The sequence below is a fragment of the Macrotis lagotis genome, chromosome 2 (assembly GCF_037893015.1).
Source record: "Macrotis lagotis isolate mMagLag1 chromosome 2, bilby.v1.9.chrom.fasta, whole genome shotgun sequence".
In the NCBI taxonomy this organism is placed as follows: domain Eukaryota; kingdom Metazoa; phylum Chordata; class Mammalia; order Peramelemorphia; family Peramelidae; genus Macrotis; species Macrotis lagotis.
This window is the reverse complement of record NC_133659.1, coordinates 81,416,751-81,432,538: the sequence shown is the minus strand read 5'-3', so window position 1 is coordinate 81,432,538 and position 15,788 is coordinate 81,416,751. Positions and strand designations below refer to the sequence as shown.

At 32.5% G+C, this 15,788-nt stretch overlaps 1 protein-coding gene across 4 annotated transcripts in view; it reads right to left on the bottom strand.

The window, feature by feature from the left end:
* HMCN1 (hemicentin 1) overlaps positions 1-15,788 on the bottom strand; it is an 814,916-nt gene that overhangs the window by 116,952 nt on the left and 682,176 nt on the right. For all 4 annotated transcript variants that reach the window (XM_074222240.1, XM_074222238.1, XM_074222239.1 and 1 more), the window contains exons 57-66: positions 15,279-15,375; positions 12,527-12,688; positions 10,760-10,873; positions 10,457-10,659; positions 9,901-9,982; positions 9,680-9,811; positions 6,593-6,742; positions 5,338-5,497; positions 1,117-1,241; positions 707-890 (exon numbers count right to left, since the gene is read on the bottom strand). In XM_074222240.1, the coding sequence (XP_074078341.1) occupies positions 707-890; positions 1,117-1,241; positions 5,338-5,497; positions 6,593-6,742; positions 9,680-9,811; positions 9,901-9,982; positions 10,457-10,659; positions 10,760-10,873; positions 12,527-12,688; positions 15,279-15,375 (1,409 nt within the window). The remainder of the gene's footprint in view (positions 1-706; positions 891-1,116; positions 1,242-5,337; positions 5,498-6,592; positions 6,743-9,679; positions 9,812-9,900; positions 9,983-10,456; positions 10,660-10,759; positions 10,874-12,526; positions 12,689-15,278; positions 15,376-15,788) is intronic.

The window sequence follows — 15,788 nt, the reverse complement described above, 5'->3', positions numbered from 1 at the left end:
AGAAAAGAACAGAGAGGAAGTACTTTTTATAACTGTGGTTAAGGAGAAAATTCTTTTTTCTTTTTTTAAATTTTTTTTTGGCAAGGCAATGGGGTTAAGTGACTTGCTCAAGGTCACACAGCTAGGTAATTAATTATTAAGTATCCGAGGTCACATTTGAATTCAGGTCCTCCTGATTCTATCCACTCAGCTGCCCAAAGAGAAAATTCTTAACCAATGAGGATCATAAAAGATATAATAGATAATTTTGTATATATGAAATTTAAAGTAGTTTTTACATGAATAAAGATAAGAGGCACAATCAACAAGCACAAAGAAATGATATTAAAATGGGAAAAGTATTTGTTCTATATATGAATAGCAAAAGTCCAATATCCATAACAAATAGCAAAGTGAACCTGGAGAAGTGTAGAAAAAATATGCCTCCTATTCGTTGTTAGGAATGGAGGTATATGTGTGTAGGATAGCAGGTATTTTAAAATGTGATTGATGTTCAGGTTTACAGAACTTTTATTTCATATTCTGTTTTAATTTAAGATACAGGAATTTTGCTTTGCAGTGAAATAGGGAATGGATACATTTTGAAGTAAAAGTAATGCAAAATCAAAAGATAACAATAAAAAATTAAAAAAACTTGGTTAGATGAAAGAAGGGCTCATAAACTACAACCCTTCATTTAAAAATAGAATATTTAAAAAAAACTGACCTGATCACCTGCCCTGCAGACAGTAATCGGATTTGGGATGAGATTGGCAAAGGGAGTCCATTCTTTAGCCAATTTATTTGAGGTGGTGGAATTCCAGTGGCAGTACATTCAATATTTATTGAAGTATCCAATAAGGCCATTAACTTCTCTGCTTCTTCCTTATTACCCACAATTGCAGGTGAAACTACATTTTGCAGCAATAGAAGAAGAAAAGCATGAAAATGACTAGTTCAAAACTATCCCTCTTACAGTGACTTACTCATCTGTTACTGCATCCAAATGGTAGCAGTGTGGCATTTTCATCAGAGAGAATTTGTCCCAGAAAACCTGATATTAGATATTCATTTTTCTTCCTAAGGTAATAAAACTATAATATGTTGGAACTGAATGTGTCCCAATTTAAAACTCACCATAGACATTCAAGTTAAAAATTCGGTCTTCTTCTCCTGCAGGATTAGTAGCTACACATGTGTATTTCCCCATGTCAGATGTGAGAGCTCCGAAAATGTTTAGCGTGCTGCCATCTGGAGTCACTCTATGGAAAAGGTCATAGGTAGAATGTACTGAGCTGATTTATGTGGTCCTATCATCTGGAAAACTAACTCTTTTTTGCAATTTAAAAGGTAATTCCTTGTGTTCTTAAACATCCTTTCCCATCACAAATTGATCATTTACTTTCTGACATTACATTTTAAGTTGTTTGTTATGTATCTTCTAGAAATCCTAGAAGGAAGTGTGGTGCAATGGTAGAAAATGATGTTTTTGAAGAGGAATTGGATTAGCATCCCAGCTCTGTTAGTATTTGCATGACATTAATCAAGTCATAAACCTGTTTCATTGACTGTAAAATGAAGGAGGTATACTATTCTTACTAGTTCTAAGTCTAAGGTTCCACTAGATTCATGTCATAAAATTGATGTGAATTCCACACATGCAACTAAAAATCTGTTATCTTTCAAGGAAAAGTAAATAAAGTCAACTCTGATTGAAAGGTAACTCAGAACTAAAGTTATTTTTTCTTAAATATTCAGAATTTTATATTTGTAGATCTTAACACAATCTTTGAACTAAATGAAAAGTATGTGAAAACTCTGTAATGAAAGTTTATGGAAATATTTCAACAACAAAGCATCCAAAAAGCTGAATTAAATTTGGACTTGGAAGACTATTTTAACATCATATAATTCACAACACTTATCAGTGTGATGAAAGAATTCTATAGAATATGTGAGTGCTTTTTTCACTGGATATATATATATATATATATGTATATATATACATATATATATATGACATTAACAAACAAAATCATATATATGCTCTGAAACAATCATTCTAAATGATGAGTGTTAAATGATTTCCACCAAGTAAAATTGCCTATAATTATGTTTAGCAAAGGTTAAAAATCAATATAATTTTGATTGCAGTAAATTCAGATTGCTTCTTTCAACTATAGTTTATTCTTTTCAATAAACTAGGTTAATTAGAATTCTAATGTTATTGCCATATTACAAGTCTAGGGGCTATATTTATGCCAATATTTTCATTATTACTATAATTAATATTATTATTAACTGAAATAAGGTTAACAAAGCTCTTTAATATAGTTTATTAATCTGATATGTTTTTCAAAATAAATATTTGTCGGAAACCTGAGTTAAAAACCAAAGTTAGATGAAATGAAACATGGTAGTCATTACCTGTAACTAAATGATTAATTTAGATAATTTACTCAGAGCTCCATTTCACTTTACAAAATGATACACAGGTTAGAATTCCAAATAAATGCTTTATATAATGCTGCATACTGAAGGATTTAAAAAAATTAAAGGAAGATAACAAAGAAGATGATAGCAAACTTCATTTGAGTATGGTTCATGTCTGTCATAGTTTTTTTTTTGCATCCTTTTAAAGTGGTTTTTTTCCTCAAGAAATTCTTGTTTGTTCGTTGGTACCAGTATTCCTAGGCCTCCCCAGAACCTCTATTTCAGGAAAGTCTCAGACATATATTATTTCACTCCTTTCTGACCAACCATTTCCCCCAAAAGTCCTTGGCCATCCATCATGCCTTTCTTCCACCTCTCTTCAATTCTGGAGTCATGAACAAATCAGTTTTGTCAATCTTCCTGGATAGAGTGTATCAATCTACTCTCTGATGACCCCACTGACCATCCCAATAACTTTCCCAAGTATTTCCCTGGAGAATAATGTGTTTTATTTCCCCCATTAGAATATAAACTTGAGATAGTATACTGTCTTTGCTTATGCCCTTGTATCATGTGTACTTAACATAGTCCGAATGTCATCAACACTTAAACACCATGTCCCTTTTACCTAAACACCCTCTACTTCCCCAATTTCCTGATACTCTCTAGAGCATCACCATTCTCCCAGTTAGCCAGGTTTTTGTATCATCACCATCTTTAACTCCTCCCTTCTACTCATCTCACATTCAATCTTTTACCATTTTTCCTCCACTTTAACAATATCTCTCCTTTACTTCCTCTTCTCTCTTCATTAGAACAAGCTATTATCACCTTAAATCTATTATTTCAAGTCCTCTCTTTGATTTCTCTACCCCAACTCTCTCACCATTCTAATCCATCCTTCACTCAGCTGACCCTATTGTACCCCCTCCCACTATCAACTCCAGTAGTTGCAAATTACCTTCAGCACCTTTGGCATTTAAAATGTCAAATCTCCACAACCATGTCCCTTCCTACTTTTCTAACTTTCTTACATCTTGTTTCAGCTTCACTCTCCTTACTTTTTCTTCTTCCAAATCTGGAACTTTTCCCCCCTTTTACATGATTTTATTTTATTTTTTTATTGTTTTTAGAATTTTACAGTTTTCCCCCATCGCTTCCCTCCTCCCACCCCCACAGAAGGCATTCTGATAGTCTTTACATTATTTCCATGCTATTCATTGATAAAATTGAATGTGTTGAGAGAGAAATCATATCCTTAAGAAAAAAAATATAAGAGAGAGCAAAATTACATAATAAGATACCTTTTTTTTTTCAAAATTAAAGGTAATATCTTTGGTCTTTGTTTAAACTCCACAATTCTTTCTTTGGATACAGATGGTATTCTCCATTATAGATATCCTAAAATTGTCCCTGATTGTTGCACTGATGAAATGAGCAAGTCCTTTAAGATTGATGTTGCTGCGAAATCTGGAACTTTTTAATTGGATGTCCCACATACCTTCCAACTCCTTGGCTTCACTGACCTCCTTCAAGACTGAATTTCAATACCACCCTCTTTAGGAAGTCTTTCTGCACCTCCCACCTTCCTTTTTTCTTCTCTTCTCAGTTTGTTCTGTCCTGAGATTACCTTTTTCATTTACAACATATATGGCTTATGTTAACAGTTATTCGCATATTATCTTCTCCATTGTTTTTTACTTTTTTTTGTATCCCCAGTGTTTAGAACAATGTCTAACATGCTCTAAATATTCAATAAATGCTTGTTGCCTGAATAATAATTTACTTAAAATTTAATAATCAAAATAATTCAGTTAAAAATAAAAATGGGAAAATAACCAACTTTAAATGATACATTTTACTAAAAAATGTTTGTTTCTGTTTCATGTTTCATGTTAATGTTTATTGAATTAAATCAAGAGCATGTCTCATGTTTTATTTTTGGAAATATAAAGACATCTGTTTTACTGTTTTGCCTACGATATTGTATTATGGCAGACTACTGTATTATAGTTTGATAATAGTATCGGAATGAAACTTTATGATATAGGTTTAAAGAGTATTTTATAGTATTTTGTTTATCTGTATTCTCTATATCCTGAAAGATAAGAATGGTATATGGTAAATATGGTTACTTTAGTTTCCTAGATCATTTCCAAGAAGCTAGATGGCAAAGTTGTAATTTGTTTGAAAGAAACAAATTTGATAGAATGAATTATTTTATTATATATATATATATATATATACATATATATATACACATATATACTGAACTCTTTTTAATCAAGAAATTTCAAAAGTAAAAGCAGGTCAAATTAACAACTAATTTTCAAAGGAAAAGCTACTTTTTTTTTGCTCATACCAAACTAGTGGAAATAAACCTTCGATGTCTTTTACCTGAGAAGAGTTAAAACATGTTTCTTGAAATTCATTTTTTTATCATGTGAAAGACCCTCAATTTAAAGACAGAAGGATGAAAATGTTGGAGACAAGCCATAATTATTAGTAATGTGCTAGAAGATAATATTTGTAATGTTTTTTCATCTTCTCATACAGTTTACTATAAACTAGTAAAATCATTCTATAATTAAATTTTAAAATAAGCATATGCTGAATAAGGTTATCATTATATAACATTCTAATCAGTCAATACAAAAGATATATGCACAGAACAACTTACAATATAAATTTATAATAATAGTAATTAACATTTATAGTGATCTATAGCAAAGTCCAAGGTATGGAAATAATGAAATCCTCATTTTATAGATAAGGAATCTGAGGTCACAGAGATTAATTGGCTTACCCTGAATTACAAAGTAATGATGCCAGTATGGTTCTCCTTCTGCTACTGCTTAATATTTTATTTTTGAAGAACATCATTTGCATACTGAGGTAAATTTCAAAGTTCACATTTAAACATACCTTATTCTTTCTCTTTCACCATTGCTTATAGGTTTTCCATCTTTCAACCACTGAATAACAGGTTTTGGAATTCCATTGGCATTGCAGACCAAATGAATGTTTTCTCCCAGAAGAACACTGACTTCACTTGGCATTTCAGAACCAACAATATTTGGAGGCACTTTGGAGAGATAATGAATGATACCTTTCATCAATAAGAATGAACTACCTCCAAAGCATTAAATAACTTGATATTTATGTTTAAACATATACATAGAACTTCAGACCTAGAAAAGACCTTGGAGATTTTCTATTTAAACTAGAATTTTAAAAATATGATACAAATTTATTACAGTACACTGATATGAAGGATTTCAGTGTAATATAGACATATAAATAATGCATCATCCCCTCCAACCTGAAGGTCTGATGCTTGTCCAGCAGGCTCTTGAACCTGGGAACTAAAGAGAATAGTTATGTATGCCAGATGGACAACTTGTTCACACCCTGCCTCCTTAATCCTAAACCAGGCAAGTGTTTGAGTGAGCCCTTCCCTGGTATTCTTTCTCCTATATACCCCAAAATGCCAGGGAGCCAAGGAATGAATACAGAAAAGTAAACCACTATTGACTTCTCTTTTTTTCTCTTCAGAGACTGTAATTTTGTTTTTATTCTGTTTTATGTCCTCTTCTAAGGGAGGAGTAGGATTTCAGGAGGGAAAGGGTTAATTCTCCCATGTTTCTTTTCACCTCCTCTTTGGGACTAAAATATCCACACTTGGATGTTTTGGAATGAAGGCAACAGGGAACTGTCCAAATCTATGGCTGGGAATTGGGGGAAGAGAATGTGAGTGGAGCACAATGTTGAGTCAGGGTTTGTGATGGAGAAGCTATAAAATGTCCTCTTCCATTTGACCTATGCTAAATGCTTTAAAAAAATTTTCTCACATGAGTTCAAATTGTGAAAGGATAGGTTATAAAAGTCCTGTAAGTTATAATAGAACCAGAGCTAATTATATTCAGGATCAAAAAATCAGGATAGTTGAAAGCACTCATTTTGTGTTCAGGTGACGATTTCAAGAAACCCTTTCCAAGATAATAGACACTGAATATTATGAGAAACAGATTACTTTGGTACTGGTAATGAATATGAAACAATGACTTTTTTATGACGTGAATATATCTTGGACCATTTGTAAATTGACTTTAATATTAGACCTATTTCTTGCTGTTAATAAAATATAAATCTTATTTGTATTCCATGTACCAACACATACCTTGAATGGAAAGAAGATAATTTTTCTGAGCTTTTCCTTCTATATTTGATGCAACACAAGTATATGTTCCAGTGTCTGAATGTTGAGACCGGGCAATCTGAAGCTTGCTTCCTCCAGACAAAACATGTATCTCAAGTGAATCAGAGTTTTCTATGGATGCAAAAATTAAAAAAAAATAACACTTGATAATCTTTTTTTTCTAATGAGAGCTATCACTATAATTTTCTATAACATCATCACTTAAAATATAAAATTATTCATTTTGCTTCATTATAGAATTCTTGAAAAATATATTTTAAAAGAAGAACTCTATTTTACACATAGAAATTCATTTTAAAATAGCCTAAAAGTGAATTCTATCATTAAAGCAAATAGTCACCCTTTAATCTGCTTTATAAGGAAATTTCATGCTATTGGGTTTTCTTGAAAAAGGACTCATATGAACATGAAAACATTCCAAAGAAGTGGTTTAAAATGACATTTAGAGTTTATGTGGGATACTACATCATTTTCCCACCATAATATATCAATTTTATTCTAAGTTAACTTGAATGAGCTAGATCAATAAAAAATAAAATATTTAAAATTATATTTTTCTTTTATATGAATATATATGATATACATCATTTTATAGTTACAATGTCATTTCAAATATATCTTCTCAATTGATCTTCATAATAACCTGATGAGATTAATAGTAATAACTCCATTTTATAGAAAAATAATACTGAAAACATTAAAATAAATTTCAAAATTAAATGACAACTGCTATGGTGGGATATATGATAAAGACCTTATCTGTCTCTTGAGACTCTAATTGTAGTGCTTTTCTACAAAATGTTGTCTTAGTGAAAAGTAAATATTTAACAAGACAAAAGCTAGTTTAAAAATACCAAAATTAATAGATTATTTGCTTACTTAAATTTGAAATGGTTAAAGCCAAACTGACAAAATAAAAAAATGAAGAAATACTAGTCACTACCATAGCTACAATTTTGTGCTAAAAACGTTGAGAATTTAAAGAAAATAGAGGAAGATCTACAAAAAAACATTCAATAAGAATGAGTAGAAATACTAAACAACCAAAAATTATTGAAATGTCAAACTATGAGAGAGGTATACTTTATAAAATTAGACAAAATACTAATAAAATTCATTTGGAGAAACAAAAGTTCAAGAATTTAAAGAGAAATAATGAAGAAAAAGGAATGAAATGGCTTTTTACTGGATCTCAAATTATATTGTAAAGCAGTAATTGCCTAAATTATTTATTAGAGACTAAAAGCATTTTTAATAGTAATTAATAACCAGACAAGATGATACACTCCTATACTGCCCTCTACTAGAGAAGTTGAGGGTTTTCTTGAGTTTAGGAGTTCTCAAGCAGTGGATTAAATCAGTCTGAGCAGTGGATTAAATCAATCAAGTATCTTCATTAAGTTTTGCATCAAATATGGTCAGCTCCACAGAAGAGGGGGGTATTGTGCAGGCTGATTAGAGTAGAACCTATCCTGTGAGCAGACATTGAACTTTCAGTTTAAGGAAGATAGGGAGACCTAGCCTATTTTTTTAAAAAAATAAAGATTAGTGGAATAGACTAAAGTATCATGGATTCCTTTGTAAATTACAAAATTTTTGTCAGCTTAAATTTTTTTTCTATTCTTAAATATCTCTGAAACTAGGCAAATTGTTTTTTCTGCTCCTCTTAAATTATAATTTAGACTAAAAATATACTTAAAATTATATTTTTCCTTCTTTCCTTCGTCATTCAACAAATAAGCTATGTGGAATGTAATGTGGCAGGAAAAAGGGAAGGCAGAGATAAACGAGGTATGTTTTCTACCCACATGAGCTCACATATAAGAAATATTGGTTGGTTGGTTGATTAACTGGTAAATATATAAGTTGATGAATTGGTTAACAATAATAATAATAACAGCTACAACATCTATACACATACATATATGTATAGATATATCTCTATATATGTACTTATGCATACATTAACACCTGGATTTTCAACCTCTAGCAGATTCATTGAATTCAGGAAGACCACACAATATGGATTAGATGACAAAGTATTGAAAATATAATCTTCAGGTTGCACTGTCATTAGGAGTAAACACACTGAGATGAACGACTGTTGAAATTAATAATTACTCTAAGAAGAAGACATAAACTTAAGTAAAGCGATGGTCATCAAATTTGTCAAGGTGTTGAAAGACTAGAGCAGTAGACTGAATCTAATATTGTGAAAGTCAAAGGGGATAAATTTTATGTATTAACTTTGAAGATTTGCAGCTTTGTCTCTCAAGATACTATATTTCCCCATGTATAAGACACACCCTTTTAAAAAATAATTTGGGGTCTAAAAACTGGGAACATCTTATACAGTGGTTGTAGATTTTTTACTTTCATTTCCCGCTTTTTTGTGTGCTTGTCTTTATGCTCACTGTTTTGCATTTGTTACCAGTATATTAGATTATGTTTTGCCACGTTCTTCCCAGAAATGGCTCAGAAAAGATTTTATTACAGTGCTGAATTTAACTTAAAAGTGATTCAGTTTGCAGAAGTGAATAGAAATTGTGCTGCTGAATATCAGTTCAGGCCTCCTTCACCTGAGAAAACAATTTGAGACTGGCTATGGGAAGAAGAAACCTTACTAAAATGCCCTAGCAGAAGAAGGCCATGAGAGGCAAGTCAGTAAAATGACCTGAGTTAGAGAATTGAAGCTATGGATTAAAGAGCAAAGGGTCATTGGAATTCCTGTGTCCACAAAGATGGTTCAGCAGGAGGCAAGAAGAATTGATGATGAAATAGAAGTGACTGATTTCAAAGGATTGTTGTTTCAGGTCCATGAAAGAGAATGGACTAAGCATGCGTCCACACACCAAGCTTGACCAAAAGATACTTGAAAGCTAGGAGCAGAAGGCCCTTGAATTTCATGATGAATGAAACTTAAATTCAATAACTTTATGTAATATATTTTTTTTCAAATTTTGGGCCCCAAAATTAGGGTACATCTTATACATGGGGAAATATGGTAAGAAAAAATGAAATAAAATTAAGTGTGAATGATTACAGTACCTATTGACTTTCTGTTCTTCAACCATAAGAGAGTAGGTGGAGGGATCCCAGTAGCATCACATGCAAGAGTCACAGGATTACTGATAGTCTCAACAACTTCCTCTTCTTGGGGTCCTTCTATCCTGGGTGGTACTAAAATGAACAAAAACATCATTAATGTATGTATTCACTGTATTAATTTCATATCTTAAAACAAATAGTAATTCAATATAGATACTTACCATAAACATTAAGATGGAAATTTTTATCATCTTGCCCTGCTACATTTATAGCTCTACATACATATTGGCCTGTGTCAGAAACCTAAAATTATAACAAAAAAGCAAAAAAAAAATTTAAATGTTTTCCATTCAATTACAAATTGAATACATACAAATATTATGTATGATATAAAATGGTATAGATATCTTATGCTTTAAAAGATCTAGTCTTTATTTCATTTGCCAAATTTACTTTCAGTGAGAAGCAAATTTATTCAAGCTAAGGGGCTTCAAAATCATGTAGACAAAGCAACAGAAGGGTAGAAATTCTATAATTTCATAGGTGTGGATAATTCCTTTAGATAGCTCCTTGTCTAATCACCTAATTGTATGGATGAAGAAACAGAATTCCAAAATACTCAAGACAATGAGAGAGCTAGAACCAGAAACCAGGTTATCTGACACTACTTTGTTTTTTATGAAAATTTTATTCATTATAGAAAAGAATCAAGTGGACACCATATCCCCCTTCATCCTTTAACAAAAAGTTCCATTCAGAGGAAAACAAACAAGTTACCTCAGCTCCCTTGATGTGGAGCATTTGTCCATCACCTAAAATCTCCAAGTTAGCAGATTCCATGATCATTCGCCCATTCTTATACCAGGTTATGATAGGAGGTGGAACAGCATTCGACTCACACTCCAATGACACTGGAGATCCTTCTCTTACATTAATTACAGAAAGAGATTCACTGCCATGATCCTTAATACTTGGGGGAACTGAAGGAAGGAAAAAATAATAATTTTAAATTAATTTGTATGAAAAACTTCCTTATGTATTCAATAATGAATGTATTTTTGGAGCACAGTGAAAACAAACCATAGACAGTCAGAGAAATTTTTTTCTTGCTTTCACCAGCTTGGTTCATGGCTATACATGTGTATTCCCCTCCATCAGATACTCTGGCCCGTATAATTTGAAGACTTCTGCCACCTGAATTATAACGGGGGGAAATAAAGTCAAAAACAGTATAAAGATCAGTCTGTTTATCATATTAATCTGGTAGGCATTTTAAAATAACCTATCTTTAAGTTATAATGGACAAAGAAAGGTTTTATTGATTAAAATATTGATTATTGATTTGATAGGAATTAATTCTCTATTCTCTCCTGATTTTCATTATCATCTTACCCACAATTGGCCATATTCATAGGATTTTCTTTCTTATGTGAAAGAGAGAAATAAGTACTTAAATCATAATTAAATTATAATTTAATATTGAATTTAAAGCTTTGCCTCTGCTCTCTTTAATTCCATGAATGAAGAATCTATGCAGACAGCAAATTCAGTATAATGCATTCCCCAACCCTAAGGAGCCTAAGTTTTATTTACCATTTTTTAAGCTTATCAGTGTTGCTCAAATACATTGCTTTTTTTTTTTTTAAATCAAGTCGACCTGGACTGACCAGTAATTGAACAAACCTTTTGAAAATCACACTTGGATCTTGAAGCTAACATTAAGCACAAAGTGAACAGGTAGTCATCAGGTGACCTGGTTCTAACATTTGGATCTCATGCTATTCTTTCCCTGCTCCCTATCATCTCCCCCCTCCCCAAGAGTTCAGTGATGCAACAATACATTGGGTATTTTTAGTATGATGCAATTAAAAAAATTATTCAAAATTACCTATGAATAAAAGAAAAACATCTTTAAAAATGATCTTCCTTTGCTCACAAGTTGATTTTTAAATCCTTTGAAAATTTTCAAAATTGCTGATTGCACTCCCATTTCACCTTTTCCTTATTCTATGTAGCACTGTAATGCTATAAATATATTGTAATTGAAAGGTTCATTCAATTAAATCACTGCCTTTTTTCTGTTCTTATAAGAGATATAAGGCACTTTGATTCTCAGATTGGAAAAACCACAACAGTAAGAAGGGACAAGGAATGTGTCTGTGATTTCATTTGTATATGGAACTCTCAAGGAAGAGAAACCTCCTGCCTTTCTTCCCCTGCTCCCCCAACCACCCATGTTTACTGACAGCTTCTCAACAACTCAAGACTATTAGAGTTATCTAGAGAATAGAGAAGTTCTATGATTGTGACTTAGGATCCTGGAACTTGCTTCCTTCACCCTGGCTGTCCTGGTTGCAATGCCAATTCTATTCACTATCTGCTCTATCCACTACAATATCTACCTCTTTTACTAAAGTAAGAAAAGGTAAAATTTGCTATATAAATGAGTTATTGTTATTACTACTACTGGCTGGCTAGCATTTATATAATACTTTAAAGTTTGCAAGGTGATTTTTCAACTTCATCATTTGAACTCCTCCACAACTCTAGGAGGTAAATGCTATTTCCTGTTCCTATTTTACAGTTGAAGAAACTGAGGAAGACATTAGTTGATGTGTTTTGCCCAAGGTCACACAGATAGTAACTCTGTTGAGGTGGGATTTGAACCCAGGCCTACCTACCACACTATCCACTAAGCCATATACTATGAATTTAGCAAAGTACGCAATTTAATTTTTTTTTTAACATGGAGTTCTTCAAGATTTAAAAAAAAAAAGTAGTGTGCTAAGAAGATAAATGAAAGGGGAGAAGGTTCTCCTCAGGTTATCAGAAAAAGAGTTTCCTTACCAGGCACAATGAGAGCATTATTGCTCAAGCTGATGGATTTTCCATTCTTGAGCCAGCTGAGATCAGGAGGTGGAAAACCAGTGGCCTCACAGGCCAAAGAGATGAAATTATTCACCACCACAGTCAGATTTTCAGGATTAGTACCAATGATACTTGGAGGAACTACAACAGTAAATACATTAAAAAATTCATCCAACACTGTCAGCAATAAGCACTCCCCAATTTCCTCAATATAAGTTCAGCCTCTGAATACTGCCAAAACACCGAGGAAAAGACATTGTTTGTATTTAGGAACTGGTCCACTGGTTTCTGCAGGGATCTAAAAACTGTGTGATGAAAACCAATCCAGCTGTCATCCTTCCTATTTAGAATCCCCTAATGCTTCTACCAATTTCATCTGCAGCTTCTTTCCTACTTGGGGGTTTGGCAGGAATAATTCTTCCCCAATAGCAAGGGAAGACAAGAATTTCTAAAGCTAAACAGAACTATGCTACAGTGTATTTATATTGAAAAACTGGCTTTGTTTAAGGCTGTTGTCAAGGTACAGAGTTATATAATCTTTTTGTTTCTTTCCTGCAGATGTTCATTCTTCCTTTATGTTTTCATTCAAAATTCCTTTCTTTCCATTCCTAGAGTCAAAGAACAACGTAACTTTATAGTGTCAGCAAGTCATTTATTTGTTCATTTAGCAAACAACTAATAGTTATTCAAGTGTGATATAAAGTCTAGATGACATTAATTTATAATTGTATATAATTTTTAAAAAATAGTTTCAAGATTAGTTGTCAAACATTTTTAACACAATGAGTTTGTTGATTAATAATAAAATAGACCTCAAAGGTAAAGTCAAAGTAAAAGCCCTCAAATCAACCAGAAAATTCATTATTCAGTGGCTATGAAAAGTTCTGCTTTAAAGGAAGTTATTTTTTCCCATTTAAATAGGAATTCACAGTGTACAAGTAGATAATTCATTTCTTTTTGATAGGTAGTAAGGAATTATAGATACTTCTGAGTGATTAGAGGGAAAAAAGGTCACACTCATGAAATTCCAACTTTAAAGTTAAAAATAAGTCCCCTTATTACTTATCATTCAAAGTCATCCATTCTAGATCCTCCCTATGCCCAGGATCTGTCTAAAATCCTAGGGAAAAAACCAATCAGTTTTACCTTCCAAATTAATTTCAAGCTTAATCAAAAGGTATCAAATATCTTTAAAAAAATAAAATTCCAATTTTACAGATACAAAATTCTTCCATGTATCCTTTTGTTGTTCTCCAGTTTCTTTTTTTAGTTGTGTCTGTCATATTTTGGGGTTTTCTTGGCAAAGATATTGGAATGATTTGCCATTTTCTTCTCCAGTTTATTTTATGGATGCGGAATTGAGGTAAACAGGGTGAAGTGACTTGCCCAGGGTCACACAGTGTCTGAGATGAGTTTTCCTAATTACAAGCCCAGTGCTCTATCCACTGCAGCGTCTAGCTTGCCCAATTTGTATGCTTATCCAAAATAAATTTCCAAGATGCTTAAAGAAATCCTTTGCCAGATAAATTTTTCCAAAAACTTCTGCTCACTAGAAGTCATGGGCTAGTTTGTGTTTTGACCAACTTATATTTGAGTGGAGGGTTATTTATTTTTAAAAGAACCTTATATAAAAAATGGCACAGGTTCCTAATTTTAAAATTCAGAAGTTGCTATATAGAATTTTTTTTGCTTTACATTCCTTTAAATATTTTTATTACCATCAGAACATTAATTAGCAACCAAGTGCTCAAGAGAGAATATACATTGTAGAGAATTCATTTGGTGAAGATTACATTGCAGCTCTATGTTCCATCTTTACATATCACATCAACTCATGAATTTTTCTTTTCTTAAGTCTATTATCTAGGTCTTGGCATAGATTCACTTCAGGTATGCAATAAGAGCATTGACAATCATAGCTTTGCAGAAGAAACATAGACCATCACTGTGGAGATTCTATTTTACTCAGAAATATCAATTACCTGTCCCCATATTCTCCTACATACTTCATAGTCAGTTAAGCCAGTTTGATAACTTGTTTACAGTGCTATCTATCTCTCATCTCATGGGACCAGATGAAGCTATCCTAATTTATCCCAAGAGTTAATCTGGGTATATAATTCTCCAGTTCCTTCACAGTTTCTACCACATTTCCAGGGAGTTCTCTGCTACTGCTGTGCTGCAGTAGTAAGAGAAAAGAAAATCCATTATAAGCAGAGGTTAGCAGATACATTTTTTTTAAGTTTTTGCAAGGCAATGGGGTTAAGTGGCTTGCCCAAGGCCACAGGGCTAGGTAATTATTAAGTGTCTGAGGTCGGATTTGAACTTAGGTACTCCTGACTTCAAGGCCAGTGCTCTATCCACTGCGCCACCTAGCTGCCCCAGCAGATACATTTTTATGATTTTTAGAACCCATGTACTAATATTAAGCTTATTTTGTATAGCCTTCTGGATTTTAATCCTGCTTATGGGTACATTTGCAAAGGAATAACCACTTTCTCTTGAGTTATTGACAACATTGCTAAGTGCCTACCCTGCTTATGAAATCTGAAATCTGTATTACCTGCTAGTTAGATGGGAATTAGTATTACTGAGCATTCATATCAAAAATTGTCAAAGAAAAAAGAGAGAGGCTAACATAAAAACACAGATAGGTCCAACAATTCAGAAACATGATTTTTCCTGATTTGCCAAACACAAAGTAGTAGATATTTTGGAAATGATATCTTACCATGTACATTCAGGTTAAAATATTTTTTGGTACTTCCAGCTATGTTCTCTGCCACACAAACATACCTTCCGATATCTGCTATTTGGGAATTTAGTATCTAAGGAAAAAGAAGATATTCCAAATGAAATAATGTAGGAGGATATTTATAAAAGCACATATTTAATATTTGCTTTCAACATAATGCTTTCAAGTATGAATGGTCCCTTTCCTTTTCAGTTACTAACATAAAAACATAGGGGGAAAATAAACAATGCCTCTGTTTTAAGCTGAGCTAAGCTTTTTTTTTTTTTTTTTAACAAATATTGTCTCATTAGATGCTCACAACAATCCTGTGAGGTAAGTGCTATTCTTATCTCCAGTTTAAAGTTAAGGAAACTGAGGTAAACAGAGAGTGACTTGCCCAGGGTCACCCAGCTAGTTAGTGTCTGAGGCTGGATTTGAGCTTAGGCCTTCCTGACCCCAGGTCCAGGAGTCACTATATGACTAGGAGAAAAGGAGGAGAAAAAGGAG